Genomic DNA, 21,490 nt, shown 5'->3' with positions numbered 1-21,490 from the left:
GGACTCTTCATCCGAGGAAGAAAGTGACTTTTATTGAGAGCCTTTCAGAGGAACTCAGGAGACTGGATTTTGGGTGCTCCAGAAACCCAGGGCTGAGCGAATAAGAGATTGAGTAAAGCTGTGTGCCTTCTGCTTCCTCATGGTGCTACTCAGGTTCATTCTGGCTTCTTTGAAAGCCTGCTTGGCTTGCCCTCACCTGAGAGGTGGGGGTGGCTATGGCAATTTGGGCAGGTGAGCAAGAAGGGAAATAGTAGATAAAGTTGACAGTGGTTGGTGATGGAAGTGCAGTGGACGTGGGGAGAAGGAGAGGGAGGGAGTGTTGGGGGAAGAGCTTGAGCTTAGCTGTGAACTTGCTGAGTATAAAATATTGGAGAGAAGAGTAAAGCAGGCATAGCCTTCAGGGAGAGGTAGCACAAACACTGTGCCTAGATTCTCAAGCCACTTTCCTGGTCAAGTTATCTACTGGGGTTTTAGGCCACTGTGGGGAGTAATACAGCCCAAATCCAGATTCTGTTGACTGGCTCTTTCTATTAATAGATGGTGAGAATTTGCAAGAGCTAACAAACCACTGAACTGCAAGGCAAAGGAATGAGTTCATAAGCAGAGTTCATAAACAATGGTGACTCTCTTATCTTATTTTAGCAGGCATGTAGCAGGCCTCCTTTTCTCCTTTCTAATCTCCCTTTCACTGTGGGCAGTTCTTCAGATTCCAGGGGTTTGCTAAGACACTGCGGTGAGCTGTGTCTTTGAAACTCATCTGACCTGTCTGGCAAAGAGAGTTCCTGGAGTCTTGATGCCACTTACCATGCCTCCAGGTCTTCAAAAAGCACTCCTGCCTCTGCTTGGGATACCTTTTTCATCACCTGTGTTTGGATGATTCCTTTTACTCTTTTAATCTTTAAAGCTCACCTCTTCCAGGAAGTCTTCTCTGACCCTTATCTCTTGATGATGGTATCTGTTCTCCCCTGCTTCAGACTCCTCCAACCATGTCTGTCGGAGTCTTTGAATGCAGTGCTTATTATAATGACTGATGGACTCCTCCATGTCATTGCCCATCTCAAAGCTCCTGGAGGACAGGACCCCTATTTTACTTAGTCTTTGTATCTCTCCACTTGGATCACGTTTGTGTTGCAGTAGATCTCAATACACATGTGTTGAAGGGTGAGTAATCTGCCAGTTGGATGTGTTGGGGTGGTGGCAACTGCATATATGTTTCCTAGTAGGCAGTAAGGGTTCCTTCATCTTTTCATAGTGCACAAATTTTGCTCTTTTGGTAGCTTTCCTATATGGAAGAGTGAAGAAGGTCTTTGTAAAAATATTTTTCTGGATTGGTGTGGCTGTTAACTGCTCATCTGAGGTCGAAATGGCTTTGGCGTGGGTGTGAAACTGCAGGTAGTAAGTGAGCAGCATGTCTGGGCTGCGTGGGCTTCGTGCTTTTCTGTTTTTCTGGATGCTCTTCACATTTTTGTGAGCTATAACCCAAACATCTGGCTTCTCTGAACCCGGAGCTTGTACCTAGTTGTTATGGGAGTGATTGCCTTTCAGGGTAAGAATTGGTAATATTAACCAAGCTTCTTCCACAGTGTTGTCTCTTGGCACTACCAGGGGCTGCAGTGGCTGTTTTAAGGAGAGCTGCCACAAGAGGAATCTCTGGCCAGTGAGAGACAGGATGGAATCATTGGAAAGAATTGCCTCCTACTCTGTGGCAAGGCAGACCCATCAAGCTAAATGGAAGATGTAGGGAAGGTACTGAGTAACAGAGACAAAAAACTTAAGGCCAACCAGGAAGTGTGAGGTGGTAGTTTTGTAAGGAAACTAGGAAGAATTAGGGCCTCTGCTGTAAGGGGCAAGAGAAGGCTATTTGGCATCTTGTACACCTTTGATACTCTTAAAATGATCTCTTCCTATCAGTGGAATTGGGTTCAGACCATCTGCTGCCCAAAATGTGAGCTTCAAATGCTTACTGATCCTTGACTATATGTGCTCTGCCTAGAGGCCTGTTGTGAGACCGATTGTTTTTAGGATGTGTTTACCTGGGCAGGTGGCTAGCATGCCACCCCCTTTCAAGAAGTCTGGTGCTATGATAAGGGTAGCTGGCAAGTTGTCCCCATGGAGCCTACTGTGGCAGGAGAGACTTCCTGGGGTCCCGTTGGCCTCCCCATCACAAGCTCATTCACTGGAACCTAGAGTCCCTTTGTAGGCTCTAGTCTAGGATGTTGCTGTTGGCTGAGTGTACCCCTGTCAGTTGCAGGCTGATGACTCCTGGCAGGCTGGGATTTGGTTGGTGGCATCTTGCAGAGCCCCCTGACCCTACCTGCTGTCACAAATCCTGTTGTATCCCCTTTGTACACATGCTTGAATGTCTTGTGATACACCACTCTTAAGAAGAGCAGATACCAGATGGGAGAAGTGTCTCTCTTGGGTTTATGTATGTGTATAGACCTATATTTTTAAATACACTAAAAAATAAATTGTGGCCTGGTTTGGCAGTTTTCCATGCTCAGAATGTGTTTGTTATGTTCTCGATCCCCTATGGAGACCAGCAGAGCTATGAAAAGAATCCACCTCATTAGGAGATTCTAGAAGGAAACTGGGCTCTCTGGGCACTTCCTCAGGGTAAGGGCTCCTCCTCTTTTACAGACTGCCAAGGCCAGGGCCTGGGAACTGTTCCCCCAGACAGTGTGCTCTGTGCCAGTGTCCAAGGATTTTAAGCAATTTCATTAAGTAACTAATAGACTGGGGGATATTTAAAGTGTGATTTTGTTGACATTAAACACAGTTATTTAAATATCAGTTAATGAGTGCTTTTTAATATCGCTTCTTGAACTCAAGTTTGGTTACTGTAGTTGATAGAGATACTTGACAAACCCAAGTTCAGTGTGGAGGCGTGGGGCACAGTTGAGCACGGACTTGGAGGAGGAGAGGAAGAGAGAACACATAATTTACAGCTGCTGAAATAATTCAGCTGTTTTCCTTGCTGATTGCTCTCCTCCTCTGTGCTGCTGATGCAGTGAATTGTTAATGGGATGGGCTCTTGCTGTTCCAATCAGGGTTGGGATGAGGCCATTTTGATGGGAATAAACTCAGAGATTGGGAGGAACATTTTTAAGTTTGAATCTAAAGCCACATTCCCAATCAATCCCAGCACAGGATCTAACCTTTGGGGTGTGCTTTGATACGAGGGCTGCATCTGCTTTAGTGAAAGCAGGGACTCAACTTTGGAATGCTGTTGATTGGGTAATGAGGGAAAGTGGGGAGATGAGAATTTAGGGCTGGGGTTCAGCTTAGAGGGTACAGACAAACTGAGTTGCCCACAAAAAAGATAGCTCTATGGAGGGCTGGTGAGCCCTTGGAAGGATTCCCTGCCTGAAAAATCTGCTTTGTACTTGTACCTGGGTGGATGTCAATATTCTGGATTAAGGTGTTGATGTACTCACCTGTACATTACCTCCACCTACTCTTTCATTACATAGTTATTTATCAGCGCTCCTTTTATTGAGTTCTTGCTGTGGCCTTGACCTTGCACTAGCTAGGGATGGAGCAGTAGATGAGGAATGAGTTTTGCCTTCAGGGAGTTCATATTTAAAGTATAGATTGGTGGATATTAGGACAGCAGCATGGAGAATTGTGGGAGTACATGGAGGACCAACAAAATATGGCAAATGAAACCCAGCAGGATATGAACACTGATCATCTAAGTTGGGCTTATCCCAGGAATGCAAGGGTGGTTTCACATTAGAATATCTTCACATAAAATTTGCTATATTACTAGGTTAAAGGGGAAAAAAAATTTTTTGTGATCATCTTATAGATGTAAAAAACACACATAAAATTTAACATCCATTTATGATAAAAACAGGTGTGTAGAAATAAAAGGGGACTTCTTTACCTTGACAAAAAGAATACCTATCAGAAAAACTAAAGAAAACATCATTTTTGCTGCTTAAATTTTTAGAAGAGACAACAGTGTAATGAATGTACCCATGTGCCCATTGTCCAGTTTCAGCAGTTGCCAACTTGTGGACAATCTTAAATTCTTTTTTAATGTGGTAAAATAGGTATAGCGTGAAATTTGCCATTTTAACCATTTATTTTTATTTTAGAGAGAGAGAGTGCAAGTGGGGGAGAGGGGCAGAGGGCAAACAAGAGAGAATCATGACCTGAGCTGAAATCCAGAGTCAGACGCTCAACTGACTGAGCCACCAAGGCACCCCATTTTAATCATTTTTAAGTGTCGGCATTAATTACCTTCAGAGTATTGTACAGTCATCACCACTATATACTAAAACTTTTTCATCACCCCAGACAGAAGCTCTGAACCCATTAAGAAATACCTTCCCATTACCTCCCCTGTACCCCCAGCCATGGTGACCTCTAATCTACCCTCATCTCTGAATTTGCCTATTGTAGATACTTCATGTAAGTGGAATTAGACAATCTTTGTCCTTTTGTGTCTGGCTTATTTCACTTGGCATAATATTTTTAAGGTTCATCCATATTATAACCTGCATCAGAACTTTATTCCATTTTACAACTGAATAATCCATTGTATATATATGCCACATTTGAAACCTCTATTAAAGGGCACCTGGGTGGCTCAGTTGATTAAGTATCCAACTTTGGCTCAGGTTCGTGAGTTCGAGCCCTGCGTTGGGCTCTTTGCTGACAGCTTGGAGCCTGGAGCCTGCTTTGGGTTCTGTGTCTCCCTTTCTCTCTGCCCCTTCACTGCTCACACTCTGTTTCTTTCTCTCTCAAAAATAAATAAACATTAAAAATAAATAAATATCCATTAAAAAATCCATCCATCTCTTGATAGATACTTAGGTTGTTTCCACCTTTTGGCAACATTGACATGCAAGTATCTTTTTGAGTCCCTGTTTTCAGATATTTGGGTGTATACCTAGGAGTGGAATTGCTGGGTCATATAATTCAATGTGTAGCTTTTTGAAAAACTACCAGAGTTTTCCAGAGTAGCTGTACCATTTTACATTCCCACTGGCAGTATACCATATTTCCAAGTCTTTGCCAGCAGTTGTTTTCCCTTAAAAATTTTTTTTTTAATTATAGGCATCCTAATAGGTGTCAGATGGTATTTCATTGTAGCTTTGATTTGCATTTCAGTAACCACAGCTGGTAATGAGCATCATTTCATGACCTTATTGATCATTTGCATATCTTCTTTGGAGATACCTTTTTTGTTAATCTCCTTTGCCGGTTTTTATTTAAAAAAAATTTTTTTTTTTTTAACGTTTATTTATTTTTGAGACAGAGAGAGACAGAGCATGAACGGGGGAGGGGCAGAGAGAGAGGGAGACACAGAATCGGAAGCAGGCTCCAGGCTCTGAGCCCTCAGCCCTCAGCCCAGAGCCCGATGTGGGGCTCGAACTCACGGACCGCGAGATCGTGACCTGAGCTGAAGTCGGACGCCCAACCGACTGAGCCACCCAGGCGCCCCTCCTTTGCCGGTTTTTAAACTGGGGTGCTTATCTTTATGTTGTTGAGTTGTTTACATATTGTGAAAATTAAACCTTTATCAATATGTGATTTTTCCTGTTTGGTGGGTTTTCTTTTCATTCTCTTGCTAGTGTTATTTGAGACCCCAAAATTTTGATGGAATCAAAATTGTGATGGATTCTAATTTATCAGTTTTTTCTTTTATTGCCTGTTGTTTTAGTATCCTATTTAAGAATTTATGGCCCAATCATAAAATTTTTGCCCTTATGTTTTCTTGTAAGAATTTTACAGTTGCACTGTTAAATTTAGGTCTTCCATCCATTTTTAGTCAATGGCACCCTTGTTAAAAATCACTTGACTGTAGATGGGAGAGTATGTGCTTACCTTTTGTCGATACCATACTGTTTTGATTATATTAGCTTTGTGGTAAAGTTTTGAAATCAGGATGTGTGAATCCTCCAACTTGGTTCCTTTTTTTAAAGATTGCATATGAATCTTAGAGTGAGTTTTTCCATTTCCTTGAAAAACGCTGTTGAGATTTTGACAGAGATTGCATTGAATCTATAGACTGCTTTGGATAGTGCTGTCATCTTGACAGTATTAAGTGTTCCAATCCACCCAGAAAGTTTTTCCATTTATTTAGGTTGTCTTTAATTTCTTTTAGCAATGTTTTGTAATTTTCAGTGTACAAATGTTTTCCTTTGGCTAAAGACCTTCCTCCTTAGTTAAATTTATTCCTGGATACTTTTTTTTTTTTTAATTCTATTTTAAATGGAATATTTTCTTAATTTCCCCTTTGGATTGTTTGTTGCTAGTATAAGAAACACAACTGATCTTTGAGTATTGATGTTGTACCTGCAGCTTTGCTGATTTTATTAGCTTTAACTGTTTGTTTGTGTGTTTGTTTTGTAGATTCTCCAGGGTTTTTGACATCTAAGTTCATGTCATTCGTATATAGAGATGGTTTTGTTTCTTCCTTTCCAGTATGGTATCTTTTATTCCTTTTTCTTGCCTATAGCTCTGGCTAGATATTCTAGTATTAATGTTGAATATAAATGATACAAGCAGGCATCCTTGTATTGTTCCTGATCTTGGGGGAAAAACTTGTAACCTTTCACCATTGATGTTAGCTGTGGGTTCTTCTTATATGACTCTCATCATATATGCCCTTTATTATGTTAAAGTTCTGTTCTTAGTTTATTAAGTGTTTTTAGAATGGAAGGATGTTGGATTTTGTCAAATGCTTTTTGGGTATCAATTGAGATGATTTTTTTCCCCTTTATTTTATCAATATCTGTTAACTGGATTAATTTTCATGTGTTGAACCACCCTTGTATCTCTGGGATAAATAACACTTGATCATGTTATACAGTCCTTTTAATATGCTGCTGAATTTCGTTTGCTAGTGTTCTTTTGAGGTTTTTTGCAGATATATTTATATGGGATATTGGTCTGTAGTTTTCTTATAGTGTCCTTGTCTTGCTTTGGTGTTCGGATAATTTTGGAGTCAAAGAATGAGTTAGGCAGTGCTCCCATTTCTTCTACTTTTTGAAACATTTGGAAGGATTGGTATACTGCTACGTTTCTTAACAGTCACTTGGCTGGCCAGGAGGCCCTGGGCTGTGTGGCATAATGGTACCTATTTGGAACTCTGGTCTTGAAGCTGGGCCAGGTCATCTTTTCCATACTCTTTTGTCTCAGCACCTCCATCTTGGCCACCTGTCTAGGGAACCATTCATACTGATGATGCACACTGGCAGGTGACCTGGTAAACAAGGTCTACTTGTTAAGTTGGACTCTAGGATTGCAGCTTTGCCCTTGTACTCTCTCTTTGGGCTGATGGATGGTTTGTCTGTTCTTGGGCTTGCCAAACAGGAACAAGGCTTCTGAGCCATCTCAAGGACCAGATCAAGTCAGCAGACAAGGGAGAATATTATGTTGAGAATAATACTTCTTTTAAATGTTTTCTCGTATAGCTAACATTTCAGGAAGAAAGACTCCATTGAGCATAATTTCCCATAATTCTAACTTCATAGCTGATCATAGAGGTGGTCACACTTTTTTTCAGAGTAGTAATTCCTATGTGTGTGCTATTATGTTCTGCTTCTGCTCAAAAATATGTATCTGTGTTCATGTTAGCATCACTATCCATAGTTCACCTATTTAGACATTTTTTTCACCTGTTTTAATGACAACACTGTTTTCCATTGTGCTAGTCCAGATGACCCCTTTTGAGATTGTTGATTTGTTCAATCAGCAGATATTTTTGAGTGCCAGGCACAATGCTGGGTGGTGAGGATACAGCAGTGGGTTAAGTGGACAATTGTCCCTACCCTTATGGAGCTCCCAGTCTGGTGGGTTCTAGTTGTTACAGGCCTGTGAAATGGAATTTCATTGACCATGTTACAGCCTTGGAGAAGATGACAAGGTTGTGTAGTCCCTAGCCCTGGCTCCTATCGCTGCGTTCTAAAAAGCAAGCAAGGTCTTGGCAGGACAGTGGCAGTTCTGCTTGTTAACTGGGCTCTCAGTGAAGCCCAGGATGGGGAGCCCTGGGACCATGGCAGAGTTGACTCTGAAATGGGACTGCTGCAGCAGGGAAGACTGCTGTTTCCTAGGCAATACTCTGCTTAATATTTTTAGTGCGTGGTCACGGCAGAACTAAATGTGGTTTCTGATCCCAAATTGGTAATAAATGTAGACATATTTAGAGTCAGAAACAATGCATTTAAAATCCTCTGCTCCTTAATGGTCCTGCCAAGTGCTGAGTTTAGGTTTCTTTGTTTCTTGGCTACCTACCCAGCCTCCCACCATCTCTTGGAGAAGGCGCCCGGATTTTCTTTGGGTGTTAGGTGGGATTGTGAAAGCCGTGAGTTATGGCTCCCTGAGCTGTGTTGAGAGGCATCAGATTTTTGTGTTTCTGCCCACATATGTAAATGTGTACATTTAAAAATTCATCCTCCTTTCAAGTTTTTAAGGATCTGGGATTATAAATAGTCTTGGACTCTCAGGCGTGTTAAAAATAAAATATGATGTTTCAGTTGCTGATTTACCTGGAAGACATAGTCAGTGCCAATGTGATAGTAGCGAGTTCTGTGTTTGGTGACCTGTCCTTATGGTGCGCTCATTGTTTCTGTAAGTTAATGCTGTTTTCTTGGGGCTCCTGATTTAGTTTAAGGAGGAACCTAATTGTTGCTCATTTCATCCGTTAAAAGTTGTAATTTGTGTCTCAAGTTGCCTAGAGCGGTATTTATTTTCTCATGGTATATTTCTTAAGTTGGCTTTCTTTTTGATAATTGTGCTGTCTCAAATTCTGTTGTGGAAAGCCATGTTATCCACTAATTGTGAACGGGACATCAGCTCCCTTGAGGGCAGCAGTGGTATCTTTTGTATGTTCTGTTCTGAAGTATGGTGCTCAGGGGACTGAGGCTAATGGTAAAATATCTTTGTGTGGTACCTGTTTCTAGAGTGTGAATGCTGGATGCTTGAAATCCAAAGTGCCAGAGTGCCTAGCACAGAATAAGGGTTGGTGTTCTTAGTGATTTGCACATAGTCCATTTGGAGCTATGGACTGGAAGTCATATCTTCCTTCCTATCATAGTTTCACTAAGAGGCTCTGATCTCCTCTGGAAGCTTGGAGACAGCAGGAAAAGATGAACTCTGATTCTGCCCCAGCCCCAGGTTGTGTGTGGATGAATGTGTGAAAGTCCTTGGTATTCTTTGGAAGCAGGCTATCGAGAAAGCCCATTGTGCCTACTATCAGGAGATCCATTCATTATTTTAAAGGAGAGGGAAGAAGGAGGCCCTGGTCCCTTATTCCCTGGATGCCAGCTGACCCTGTCTAGAGTGATCCACAAAGTCTAGGTCTCTTGAATTTGTCCTGGCTATTCCTGCCTTCCCTGTTCCCCTTTTAGAGGTATTGGAGTTTGAAGACAGGCCTGAGACACCAGGAAGCTGGATTCTGAAGTGGCCATTCTCAGTCAGCTCTTCACTGGGCACTGATGCGGAGCCAGCCAGCATTGCTGAGGTTTGAGTGGAAATGCCTCTGTAGCCACCTAGAGTGTAGTGCAGGTGTGTAGGCAGGCCTGTGGCTCAGGGAAACTGGGTTCCAAGGAAAGACTTGATTGTCAGAGCACAAGACAATTCTATAAGGGAATAAAGCCCTTACTGCTTTTGTTTATCCTGTCCTTTATTCAAAATTTTCTCTCACAGTAGTTGTTAATGAGAGCTACAACCTTCTTGAGTCCTCACTTTGTTCAGGTACTGTACTATATGCTTCATAACATCTCACTTAACACCAAGAACCATCCTGCAAAGTAAAGTAGTTACTATCAAGTCCATTTGTAGATGAAGGAATTGAAACCTGGAGAGGTTAAGCAGCTTGCCTAGAGTCCCACAACTAGGTGAGGTGACCTGGCTTGACATTTGGAGCCCACATTCTTTTCATTACACTGGAGTGGAGATGGAGTAGAGTACACCTTCTAGTAACCTTGGCTGTTATCAGACATAGGCTGGTCACTTTAAGGACATTAGGCATGATCAGAGAACAAGTAGAAGAAGTAGGTCTCCTTGCCCACTCTCTGTTGGGAGCTTGTAATCTAGGGCTGAGGGGGAAGTAAACTGACCGGGTCTGGGGTATTTCTCTAATTCACCTTGTCACTTACTGGTGTGCTTAGGAAAACCACATTCACCTTTTTGGCTTCATTTTCTTTTGCCATGTAGAGGTAATCCTGTCCTAAATGTTTTTGGGATGGGGAGTGAAGATGTCAGGATCACAGACTATTTGGAAATAAGCTTGGATATCATCTTGGCCAATATAGTTACTCCTCCCCTCTGCTTCATTCTCACCAGACAGTTGGGTATATATGAGGGGAGTGTTTGGGGGTTGGAGAAGAAAGATACTTTCACTTCTTGTATAGCTGAGAAGTCTGCATGATGGGAGGTTAAGAGGTGAAGACACACAGGATGCCAGGGACCTGGCTGCAGTCTTAGTCAAGGATGTTCTTCTTCTTGAATATCTGTGCCTCCTGTGTGAGCTGGGCTGTGCCAAGGACATTCACCAATCAAAACATGTGTGTGAAAACATATGTGTGTGTGTGTGTGTGTAGTGTAAAAACTTGGGACATGGTAGAGGTGGGTCTCTCCACAAGAGGGCCCCAGTAGGCTCATTTAAAAATTTTTCTCCTGACACAGAATGTGTGCCTTTGTATCCATTCACACTGTTGAAGAATAAGTAAAATGAGTCCAGTTTCTGTGGCTGATTCATAGATGACTGGAAAGGCAGCGTGGTCTATGGAAAGAGGATGGATTCTGGGCCAGATTGGCTTTGAATCCTGACTACCACTCTGGCTGCATGAACTTGGGCAAAATACTTAACTCTCTGAATTTCAGTCCCCTCCTGGGCAGAATGAGAACCTTGTCAAATGGTTGTTGCGAAGAGTAAATGAGCTTAGAACTTTGCTTGGAGCATAGCAAGTACTCTATAAATGTTGACTATAATTGCTCTTAGACAAAATTTATTTTCCTGTGGGTAGTCCAGATACTTATTTGAATCCTAGGGGATTTGGTGTCATTGGGGTATTTCTCTCCATCCTGTATTACAAAGTGCAAGAACTAAAACTTCTGAGCAGTTTGGGGCATGGGAGAGCTCAGAGAATGTGGAGTTGTGTCTGGTGGGAGTTTGTTCTTAAAGACTTTGCCTCCCTGCTCCCTCCTTCTGCTGGTGTGACTGTGCCTATCTCTATCCTGAAGACATGTGTGTTGGAGGGGGTAGCTCTACACAATCATAGAAAACCATTGTATGGCATTAGAGGATCCATCTTTAGGACCTGACCACTGGAGCCAATTCTTTGTCTTCATTAAGAGACTCAAGTGATAATATTGAAAAAATTGGATTTAGAGAAGTGGCCCCAAATCTCCAAACTTCAATGGACCCACTCAAGCTTTCAAAGCAGTCTACCTTTGTGCCTCTATTTCTTGTCTCATGTACCCTCTTTTGAAGGGCCCTCTGGTGGCCTCATTGCCAAACCCAGTGGATCTTCTCATCCACATTCTTTTTTATTTAAAAATTTTTTTTTGCAGCAGGGGCAGGAAAGACAGAGAATTTCAAGCAGGCTTTATGCATAATGTGGAGCCCATTGTGAGGTTTGATCCCACAACCCTGGGATCATGATCTGAGCCAAAATCCAGAGACGGACGATCAACCTGCTAAGCCACTCACGTGCCCCTCTCATCCTTATTCTGACTGATCTCTTGACATCATTGCCTGGAACTTGATTTTCTCAGGATTCTCTCCTCTGTTGACCTTTGTGATTCTGCACCATTGTTCCTTGTTTGATTGCCTTGCTTGCTTTTTTCTTTTCCTATATTCCAGCCATGACTTGAAGATTATTCTTGCTCTTTCTTTCTCTCTGGGTTTCTCCCTAAGACAGGGAGTCTATTCTTGTTGCTTTGCTTATTGCCTCTGTGCTGATGGCACCAACATTCTTACCCTGCCCTAACCTTCTCTGCCTCTTTGTATTCAATAGGTGTGAAGTTACCAGAGATTTCGTGGATCCACTGAAAAGCTCCATGCCAGAAGGCATTGAACTGTGGTTATTAATGTAGCTATCAAGTGCCCTCACTGTTGTTTAGATCTTTAGCAGTCCAAATGGAGATTGGGTCTTAAAATGCTTTTCTAGCATTTAGTTTTTTGATAGCCTTGTTTGAGTAAGGATAGGTCTAGAGAGGGCCGAGCTGGGCTCCCATTTGCTTTGTCCCTTTTGCTTTTGCTCTCTTTCTGCTTGTCTTTTGATTTCTTTTAGCTGGAGCCACTGTCTTTTGTCTCTGAGATTGCAGTTTTTTGCTATATGCTTAGCCACCTTCTTAAAGATCTGTTTCCTTGCCTACTAAGGTAGGGATGGGAGTTGGTATGTCTCTCACCTTTTGGAGTGCAGAGTATCAGGAATGCCCCCTTCCTATTTCTTCCCATGTTGTCCTCCTCCCAGGGCTCTAGTCCCCACTGGGCTCATGGAATTCTTGGCTCTATGTGCTCTCAGGTGGGGCCAGCACTGTCCTTGTATTGCTACTGGAAAAACCTCTCTTGGGCTCTCTTTTGAAGGCGTGTGCATGAGTGGATTTTGGCTTTGTAGCTGTCTGTTCAGGCAGAGGCTTAGGTTTCTTGTGAACTTTCTACCTCCAGCAGCCTCCTCGAGTTAATTTCCTTCTTGAGTCTGTTGAGAGCAGTCTGTATTTGCTCAGCCCTAGGCATGACCTCAATATTTGGGACAGATACTGTCCCCACTACACAAATGGTCAGTGGGTAAGGATGTTCCATGTCCAGCCTCCCAGCCAGTAATGGACTTAGTTATGGGATTAGAAGCCGCATTTCTTTTGTTGTTCATAGGCTCTTTGGATTTAGTTGCTGTTTTCCTCCTGACTTGCTGTGTAGATTATGGCTTAGGGGGAAAGAGACTGTTTGCCTGACTATTCCAAATTTATTTCTTTTGTCCTTTAAATTTTTCTTTAAAAATCCATTTCTTTTCCTAAGCGTTTGCACGTTGTTTTCTCTTGTCAGGACTGTCCTTCCAGTGTCCTCTTTGCGTTGTTTCTTCAGCTTTGTATTTACTCAGATTAGGCGGTGAGTTTGTTTGTGTAGAGGTGAGTGACTGTGTATGTGTATATGAGTTTGTGCAGCCCATAAATAGTAATGAATGTGTGTCTGTAGGAAGAGCTCATCCTCTAACCTTCAGTCTGTAAAGCAGAAGGTTGTTTTGACAGGTGTTCCTGCAGTTGGCAGTTCTACATGATGGTGGCCTGGCTCTCTGGACACAAGTATGCTGGGAAAAGCATTGAGTGCGCTGGGTCTGCCTTGGGGCTCAGCAGAAAACTGGCTTTCATCTCTCCTTTTTCAGCTGGGGGTGGGTGCTCTTCCAACATCTGTTTCCTTCACCTCTTGGGCGAAGATAGCCAAAAAAAAAAAAAAAGGCTTTGGTCCTAAAGTTTGAGATATAGGGCCAGCTAAAGAATGTGTAGATTCTGTAAGCGGCAGTGCTCTGGAGAGTTGTACCAGGGTGCCTGGACTGGCTCTGATTGCCTGTGTGTCCAAGGGCAGGTCATCATCCCTACTCTAATGATAAGTAGGTGCCAGGTGCTTTGTTAAGCATTTTCCATATTTTTATTTAATCCTCTCTAACACTCTTTGAAGTAGGAGCTCTTACAATGCCATTTTACAGATAAAGAAACTGAGGTCTGGTAAATTGTATTCAAGATCACACAGCTAGGAATAGACAGAGCTAAGAAATGGCCTTCGATCATTCTGAATCTAAATTCATGTACTAGACTTTATATCCATGTTTTTATCTTTTTGCTTCAATTTCCTTCTTTTAAGATAGAAGTAGGAATTCTTGCCCTTTCACTTTTCTAGATTTGGAGAAACAAACACATGGACACAAACTGTAGGTTAAGAATGTGAGCATTTTATGAGGTGGAATTCAAAGTGCCCTCAGGCAGTTTGCTGACGTGACTCTGCCTGCCCAGGACACTTGTGACCTTTTCCTATTCTCACTCTTCTCTGGCCCTGAGACTGGAGAGCAGCCACTGTCCGTGGGGTCTGCCACCCATCTAAGAAGCTTTCAGAGATCCAGCACTCCCACTTCTCCTTTGGCTTCTTGCCATCCTCATCACATTTTTTTGTTTTCCTGCCTTGAGAGAAGATAGAAGTTACGGGAGGATGTCTTTTTTACCCAGGGCCTAGTCCTCTCCCCCAGTCCTATCTGAATTGAGTAGAGGACATGAGGCCCCAAGAGAGGCAAGGTCTAGAAAGTCGAAGGGCCTCCTCCTACCCATGCCCCAAGCATCTGCTCTGGGCTGCAGTAAGCTGATAATACAGATTGCTGGAGCATCTACCCTCAATTTAAGTAAAGGTACAGCCTACAGATGGCCAGTTTTGATGGAAAAAAATGGACATTTCATTTTTAGTCCTTATTATCTTCTTGTCCCAAAGCCCAAGGATACTTAAGGAAAGAGTAACTGCTGAAACAATGAAATGTGTTTCCCTTTCCCGGACTGAATGATGGTGTTTGAAGTCAGAAGAAGACCGTAATGTGAAGACCTTGGTCTGTCTTCCAGTGAGAGCCAAGAATGACAGGAAGGTTTATTTTGCAAGGTGTACAGGGGCAGGTGATGAGGCAAATCCAGTGTTAGGGGTGGTAAGTAGGGTTTGGGAAGGGCACTAACATCAGCCCAAGTGTGCCAACTGTGCCTCAAAGGTATGCCATGACTTTGGCTTTACTTACGTTATTGTCTGAGGTTTTCTTTAGCTGCTGCTGCTGCCCAGATACTTGCTTGTGATGTGGGATGTCAGCTGTCCTGGTAAAACACAGCTGTGTGCCACCTCTCTTTAGTCTGTTTCCACACTCCCCCACCCTCACCTTCAGCCTAAAGCCCAGAAAACTGCGTATTTTCTACTTGTTACTTGTTGAGTAAGGACCAAGACCAGGTGACGTGGCTGCAGGCCAGACTGCTTAGCAGGACACAGGATACCATCACTCATGCTTGTGTGTGCCTGTATGTTGCAGAATTTGCACTTGCTCTTAGGGTACCCCTGCAAAGCCTGGAAAACTGTGACATATCTTTTTTCCAGCCTCACTCCTCCTGTCTCTCCTCAGGCACCTCCTCCCTGCAACATGTTCTGTCTCTTGGTGTTTCATGGAGAAATATATGGAGGCAGTAAATAGGTCAGGTGTGCAGTCCATGTGGAATTACTGGGGGGAGACGAAGGATCCATTTGTGAATCGATGTCTCATCCTTAGTATTGGCATAAAATGCTTTTGAGGGCATTAGTGTGTGTGCAGGAGATGGAGGCGGCTGGGAACCTTGTGGGAGCTGCCATTTCTCTCACCACCTCCCTTGCCCCCTCCCCACGCATTCCACTTCCCACTTCGGGGTTGGGGGGGTGGTGGGGAAGCTGCTGTTTGTGTATCAGCTGCCCTCGACCTCTTTTTCTTCAGTCTCTTCTGGATTTCCTGCTCATTTGTCTTCTTTGCCCTTGACTAATTCATTCTCATTTATCTCTTCCTCCTCATCTTTTTCCACAGCATCAATTCCAGTGTTTATCCCTGGCTGTGAGAAGGGAGTGTTGAAGTGTGTGTGTGTACATCCATGTACACTTGAACACTATTCATGCAGGGAAAGGAAATCTGTGACTTTGGGGATAATCTTTGTTTTCTCTTATGGTTTATTTCCTGATAATGCACCCTGCTTCCATTCTGTATTTTCCTTTCCCCCAAAGGCTGAGGATTAAGAAAGGTATGGGGCATTATAGGAAGCTCCAGGGCTGTGTTTTCTTGGGACCCATCTCCTTGGGCCTTTCCAGCCCTTTCATTCCTGATGTGGAAGTCTCTGCTTGCTCCTTGTGCATGCTCACCAAGCCTGGCCACTGCCCCCTCCCCTGCCACGCACACTCAGGTATGGTCAGGCACCTGTCCAGAACCTAATGCTGTGTTGTGAACTCACTCCCAGTCTTTCTGTATGATTGGTGCCCCAGGGAAACAGGTTGCTGGGGAAAGCTCATGTGGGACTCAGCCGCTCCATTTTATCGACGAAAAAAGAGGGGAGAAGCTGGCAGAAAGCAAAGGCTTTTGCTGCTGGGTGAGTGTAGCAGCTATTTTTAGTGCCCAAGCCTTTGCTTTTCCATTTGGCTATGCTTTTTTAGCACAGTGCCGGTCCAGCAGGGCTGTTTTCCTTTATGGTTCCAGATGTCCTTAGGGAAAGTTTCCGTCTGCCTCTGAGAAGGTGTGGGCTGGGCAAGTGGGTAATAACTTCTGACAGTGGGTTCAGGTAGGACTTTGGGTCCCACTGCAGTCATGTTAAAGGACCAATTTCTTGAGGTGGAGCATGTACTGGGGCAGGAATAGGAACGAGAAAAGGTAAGCACCATAATCTTCAGAGATATTCCCCTATAACTGATAACAGTTAAGCTTTTTTTGAATACATGGCCTAATGAGATATATTAGGGCTGAGTGATCAACATTCAAACCTTTTATAAGGGCTTGAAGTAATGCTGACATGTTTTGACTTTTTTTTTTTTTTTTTTTGAGACAGAGAAAGACAGAGCATGAGCAGGGGAGGGGCAGAGAGAGAGGGAGACATAGAATCTGAAGCAGGCTCCAGGCTCTGAGCTGTCAGCACAGAGCCCGACCCGGGGCTCGAACTCAAGGAGTGTGAGATCATGACCTGAGCCGAAGTCGGACGCTTGACCGACTGAGCCACCCAGGCACCCCTGTTCTGACTTTTTCTAAGGCTTCTTAAAATTTTTAGCTTGTTTTATTTCTCTTTCTGCCTTTCTTTCCTAGGTCATTTGCCAATTTTTTTTTTTTTAAAGTACATGTGTTTCTCTTTAAGATTTCATTTAAATTCCCATTAGTTAACCTACAGTGTAATAATGAGTTTCAGGTATACTATATAGTGGTTCAACAATTTGGATTAAGTTCTCTTGACTGCCACTCTAGTTTACTGACCAAAATTGTTGTACCAAGAAACTCTGTACCCATTAAGTAGTAACTCCCCTGGTAATCTATAATCTACTTTCTGTCTCTGTGAGTTTGCTATTCAAGAAAATTCATTTAAATTTTTTTTTTTAACGTTTATTTATTTTTGAGACAGAGAGAGACAGAGCATGAACGGGGGAGGGGCAGAGAGAGAGGGAGACACAGAATCGGAAGCAGGCTCCAGGCTTTGAGCCATCAGCCCAGAGCCTGACGCGGGGCTCGAACTCACAGACCGCGAGATCGTGACCTGAGCTGAAGTCGGACGCTTAACCGACTGAGCCACACAGGCACCCCAAGAAAATTCATTTAAATAGAATCATACAATATCTGTTCTTTTGTGTCTTGCTTATTGCACTTGGCATAATGTTTTCAAGGCTCATTCATGTTGAAGCGTGTATCAGAATTGCATTCTTTTTATGGCTGAATAATATTCCATTGTATGTATACACAACACTTTAAAAATATCCATTGATCTGTTGATGGATATTGGGGTTGTTTCCACCTTTTGGCTATTGTGAATAATGCTGCTGGGAACATTTGCATGGAAGTATCTGTTTGAATCACTATTTTCAGAACTGTTGGGTAGAATAAATACCTAGGGGTAGAATTTATGGATCTTAAGGTAATTCTGTGTTTTGCTTTTGAGGAACTGCTAAACTGTGTCTCACAGCAGCTGTACCATTTTGCATTACCACCACTAATGTATGAGGTGTTCCAGTTTGTCTACATCCTTGCTAATATTTGTTATTTTCTTTTAAAAAAAATTATAGCCGTCGTTGTTTATGTATCTGGTTATTAAACCCTACCAGTGAGAGAGGTGATTTGCAAATATTTTCTCCCATTTTGTTGGCTGTCCTTTCAATCTCTTCATAAGGTCCTTTGAGGCACAAAAGTTTTCACATATTGATGGAGTTTAATTTAGTTATTTTTTTTTAAATCACCCGTTGTCTTGGTGTCATTTTTGAGACACTACTACCAAATACAAGGTTATGAAGATTTCCTCTATATTTTCTTGTAAAAGTTTAGCTTTTAAATTTAGGTCTTAGATACATTTTGAGTTAAGTTTTGTACATGACAAAAGGGTAGATTCCATCTCATTTTCTGCATGTGGCTATTCAGTTGTCCCAGAATAGTTTGTTGAAGAGACTATTTTTTCCCCATTGAATGGTATTGGCACCCTGTTGAAAATCATTTGAGTACACATGATTATTTCTGGGTCCTCAGTTCTATTCCAATGGTCTTTACATCTGTCCTAATGCCAGTACCACACTGTTTTGATTACTATTGCTTTGTAATAAGTTTTGAATTCAGGAAGTATGAGTCTTCCAACTTGGTTCTTTTTTTCTTACATCTTTGGGTCTACTTTGGGTCCCTTGAAATTCCTTATGTATTTAAAGAAGGGTTTCTCCATTTTTGTAACAGCCTTGGTATTTTGATAGGGATTGCGTTGAATCTGCATATTGCTTTGGGTAATATTGTCATCTTAACAATATTAAGTCTCTAATCCATGAACATGGAATATTCTTTTATCCTTTTGTTTTGATTTTAACAGCTACTAGGGCCTGTACTTTGGATAGTTGGGCCATTTGAAAAGTTTTGTGTAAGACTTCATGGCTTGGGAATATGGAACTTTGCTGGTTGATGGGATACTGATGGCATCTGTTTTCAGGTATAATAGTGAGCATGGTTTAGAAGTGAACGGTTATGATGACTTATGAGGATTTGGACTCATGTCTCTTGATACACAAATCAATTGGTTAGTTTATTTCTCTCCTTATCATAGCCAATACCACCCTGTACAACCTGACAATAAGTTGATAGTGAGGAAGGAAGGGACCCCAACCGTTGTATCTCACGTGAGAGTCTTGCTTGGCTCTCTGCTTCCAACCAAGGCATATCTGGTCATGAGTGGCTGGACTCCTTATGGTAGCTGGAAGCTTCCTTTAGATCTTCTCCTGTGGTAGAAGGAAGACCTTTGATATATCTGTGCAGGAAATGTCTGATATCCATTGAACACATGACATCATTGGAATCACATTGCTGGGGGATCAGGCACCAGCTTCCTGTTTACCTTCTGTCTTCTTTGTTTACATTCCTCAGGTCTCTAACTGTGCCTCCCCAGGGCCTGCCCCCTTCTAGGATGGCTCTTCTGGGAATGCTGCTCGGGCTGCTGATGGCTTCCTGCTTCACCTTCTGCCTCAGTCATCAGAACCCGGTAAATTTCTTAACACAAATAGAAGAATCCCTGTAGGCTCCAAGAAAGCCTCCATGCCACCAAGGCTTTTGTGGGAATAGGGTGAGCTTTTATTTTTCTTACAGGAATGTGGTTAGCACTGGGTCAAGGAGTATGTGTACTCTCCTCCCCACCCCACTGAGTCCTCTGGCCTCTGTTTAAAGCTCATAGCATAGGGGCACCTGGGTGTCTCAGTTGGTTAAGTGTCCGACTCCTGGTTTTGGCTGAGATCATGATCCCCGTATCATTAATTTGAGCTCTGTGTCTGGCTCTGTGCTGACAGCGTGGAGCCTGCTTGGGATTCTCTCTGTTCCCCTTTCTCTCTGCCCCTCACCCACTCTCATGCTCATGCACACTTTGTCTCAAAAGAAAGGAAGGAAGGAAGCTAGCTCATGGCATAGTTTCCCTTTGGAGAAAATAGGATGATGATATGGTAATACTGATAATGTTGATGAGGTTATCATGTACCAATTATTTTAGTAAGTGCTTTATATGTATTCTCATTTAATCCCTCCAAAACCCCTAAGAAGTGAACAACTACAGTTATTATCCCTCATTTTCAGAAGGAGACTGAGGCTCAGAGACATTAAGTAACTTGGCCAGAATCATTCAGCCAGTTTGTGGCAGAGTTGGGAAGATCAGGATTCTCCCCAGGAGCTGGTTGCCTGTGTGGTGAGCACTAAGTAAGAGTCAGCTTGTTCTTCTACTCCTGTCTTCCTTGTGCTTTTTCCATCTGTCTCTGTCTCTCCATTCTCTTTTCCTCTGTCCTTTTTCTTCCTCTTCTTTTTAAGCCTCTCTTCATTAACCTAGACCTCACTGCTTAGGCTTTCTGTCACTGTCACAGGCAGGAGTAGAATGACCAAGAAAGCCCTGAGCTTGGCCTGGCTGCAGCATGCTAAGACTCCTGGCCCCATTTGCCTGGCTGGCCCCAGCAATAAGCTGCCCTTCACCAGCTCCCAGTGCTTCCTCTTTGCTTTCCCCTGAGAAGCCTTGACTGTCAGCTTTCTGACAGTTTCCCCTTCCCCTGGCCACCTTCCTCAACCCCAGGGTCTCCTGCTAAATGTTGGGTAAGTGTTGAAGGCTTTGGAGCAGGAGGGCCTTGAAGTGCAAATGACAATTGTGATGAATTTAATAGCAATCCAGCTCAGCTGAGGTTTACCTCTGGCTCATGGTAAGCTTCCACCTTCTCTCTGAAGTCATTTGTTTTTTCTCTGCCTTTCTGCTCACTTTGTGGAGCAGAAGAGGAAGTACAGTTAGGAGTCACGAATCCTTTTGAGCTTTTAATGTTCTCTAAGATCTTACTGGTGCTAGTTTTTTTTGGCCTTTTCCTCAAGGATAATGAGGACGAGATTCCATTGGCCCCTGAGGGTGGGACTGGCCACAGCCTGAGTTAGGGGCTGTCTTTGTCATAGCCTAGACCAGAAAAGCACCCAAGTGTCTGGAGGGATCAGGGCTGTGTACTCCCCTCCCTCTCCGCCCCCACTCAACCTGCAGCTCATGAGGATCCGGTGCTTCCCATGATGAGCTTTAGCAGATGCACAATTAACAAAAACGTGCTGATGAATTTGCTTAAGGACTGTGTGTTAGTAAGTCCCTTTTGGATAATAGTCCAACCAAATAGATGAGCTTTCAGAGCCATAATTATTCTGGCCCATTTATATTAGCTCTATTGAGTCTAGTCTCAGAAAAATGTTAATACTGACTTTCATCAACAGAAGCTACTTTTATCCTTATGTCTGTTCCTAAGCTGTATCCATTTGTCATAATCTTTCATCATGTGCTAAGCACAAGTAGGAGTTGAAGCATCTTTTCTCTCATACCGTAAAAATTGCTGCCCTGTTGGCATTTAAAATCCAAATTATGCAGTCAGCCACCTTCACAACAGTGAAAATGGGTGGTGGGATAGCTGGGAGTGTTTATGATCCTTTATTCAGAGCCTTGAGTCCAGGCAAGAGGTCCTGGTGGCCTGGAATTGTCCTCTCCAAAGGCATTTGTACAGGTTAATGGCTACCCAGGAAAGATTGTGTGTATCAGGGTACGATCTTCTGCTGTGATACCTCCCTGAGATGCCACAACTTAGCAGCAGTGTGGATACTGAAGGGATGGGGTTGTGTAGTATACTGGCCTTCAAAAAGTAGTGAGTATGAAGGAGGTAGTGGAATCCAGTGGAAGGAGCACAGACCATTGGTAAGTGGCACCCCCTACTTTGGCAATTTGGCCATTTCTGAGCTTTGTTTTCTCATCCGTAAAATAGGGTTGATACTTCCCTCTTAAGATT

General features: G+C 43.0%; 1 protein-coding gene across 11 annotated transcripts in view; it reads left to right on the top strand.

Moving 5' to 3' along the window:
* SIL1 (SIL1 nucleotide exchange factor) overlaps positions 1–21,490 on the top strand; it is a 288,984-nt gene that overhangs the window by 103,337 nt on the left and 164,157 nt on the right. For 4 of the 11 annotated variants that reach the window (XM_049649313.1, XM_049649312.1, XM_049649324.1 and 1 more), the window contains one exon: positions 19,080–19,194. The exons of 2 other annotated variants lie outside the window; for them this stretch is intronic. In XM_049649313.1, the coding sequence (XP_049505270.1) occupies positions 19,120–19,194 (75 nt within the window). In that variant the 5' untranslated portion in view covers positions 19,080–19,119. 5 more of the 11 variants (XM_049649321.1, XM_049649314.1, XM_049649315.1 and 2 more) reach the window with 4 other exon arrangements.

The sequence above is a fragment of the Panthera uncia genome, assembly GCF_023721935.1.
Source record: "Panthera uncia isolate 11264 chromosome A1 unlocalized genomic scaffold, Puncia_PCG_1.0 HiC_scaffold_17, whole genome shotgun sequence".
NCBI classification, from domain to species: domain Eukaryota; kingdom Metazoa; phylum Chordata; class Mammalia; order Carnivora; family Felidae; genus Panthera; species Panthera uncia.
Note: the sequence above shows the minus strand (reverse complement) of the source record. Positions and strands in the feature narration are given on the sequence as shown.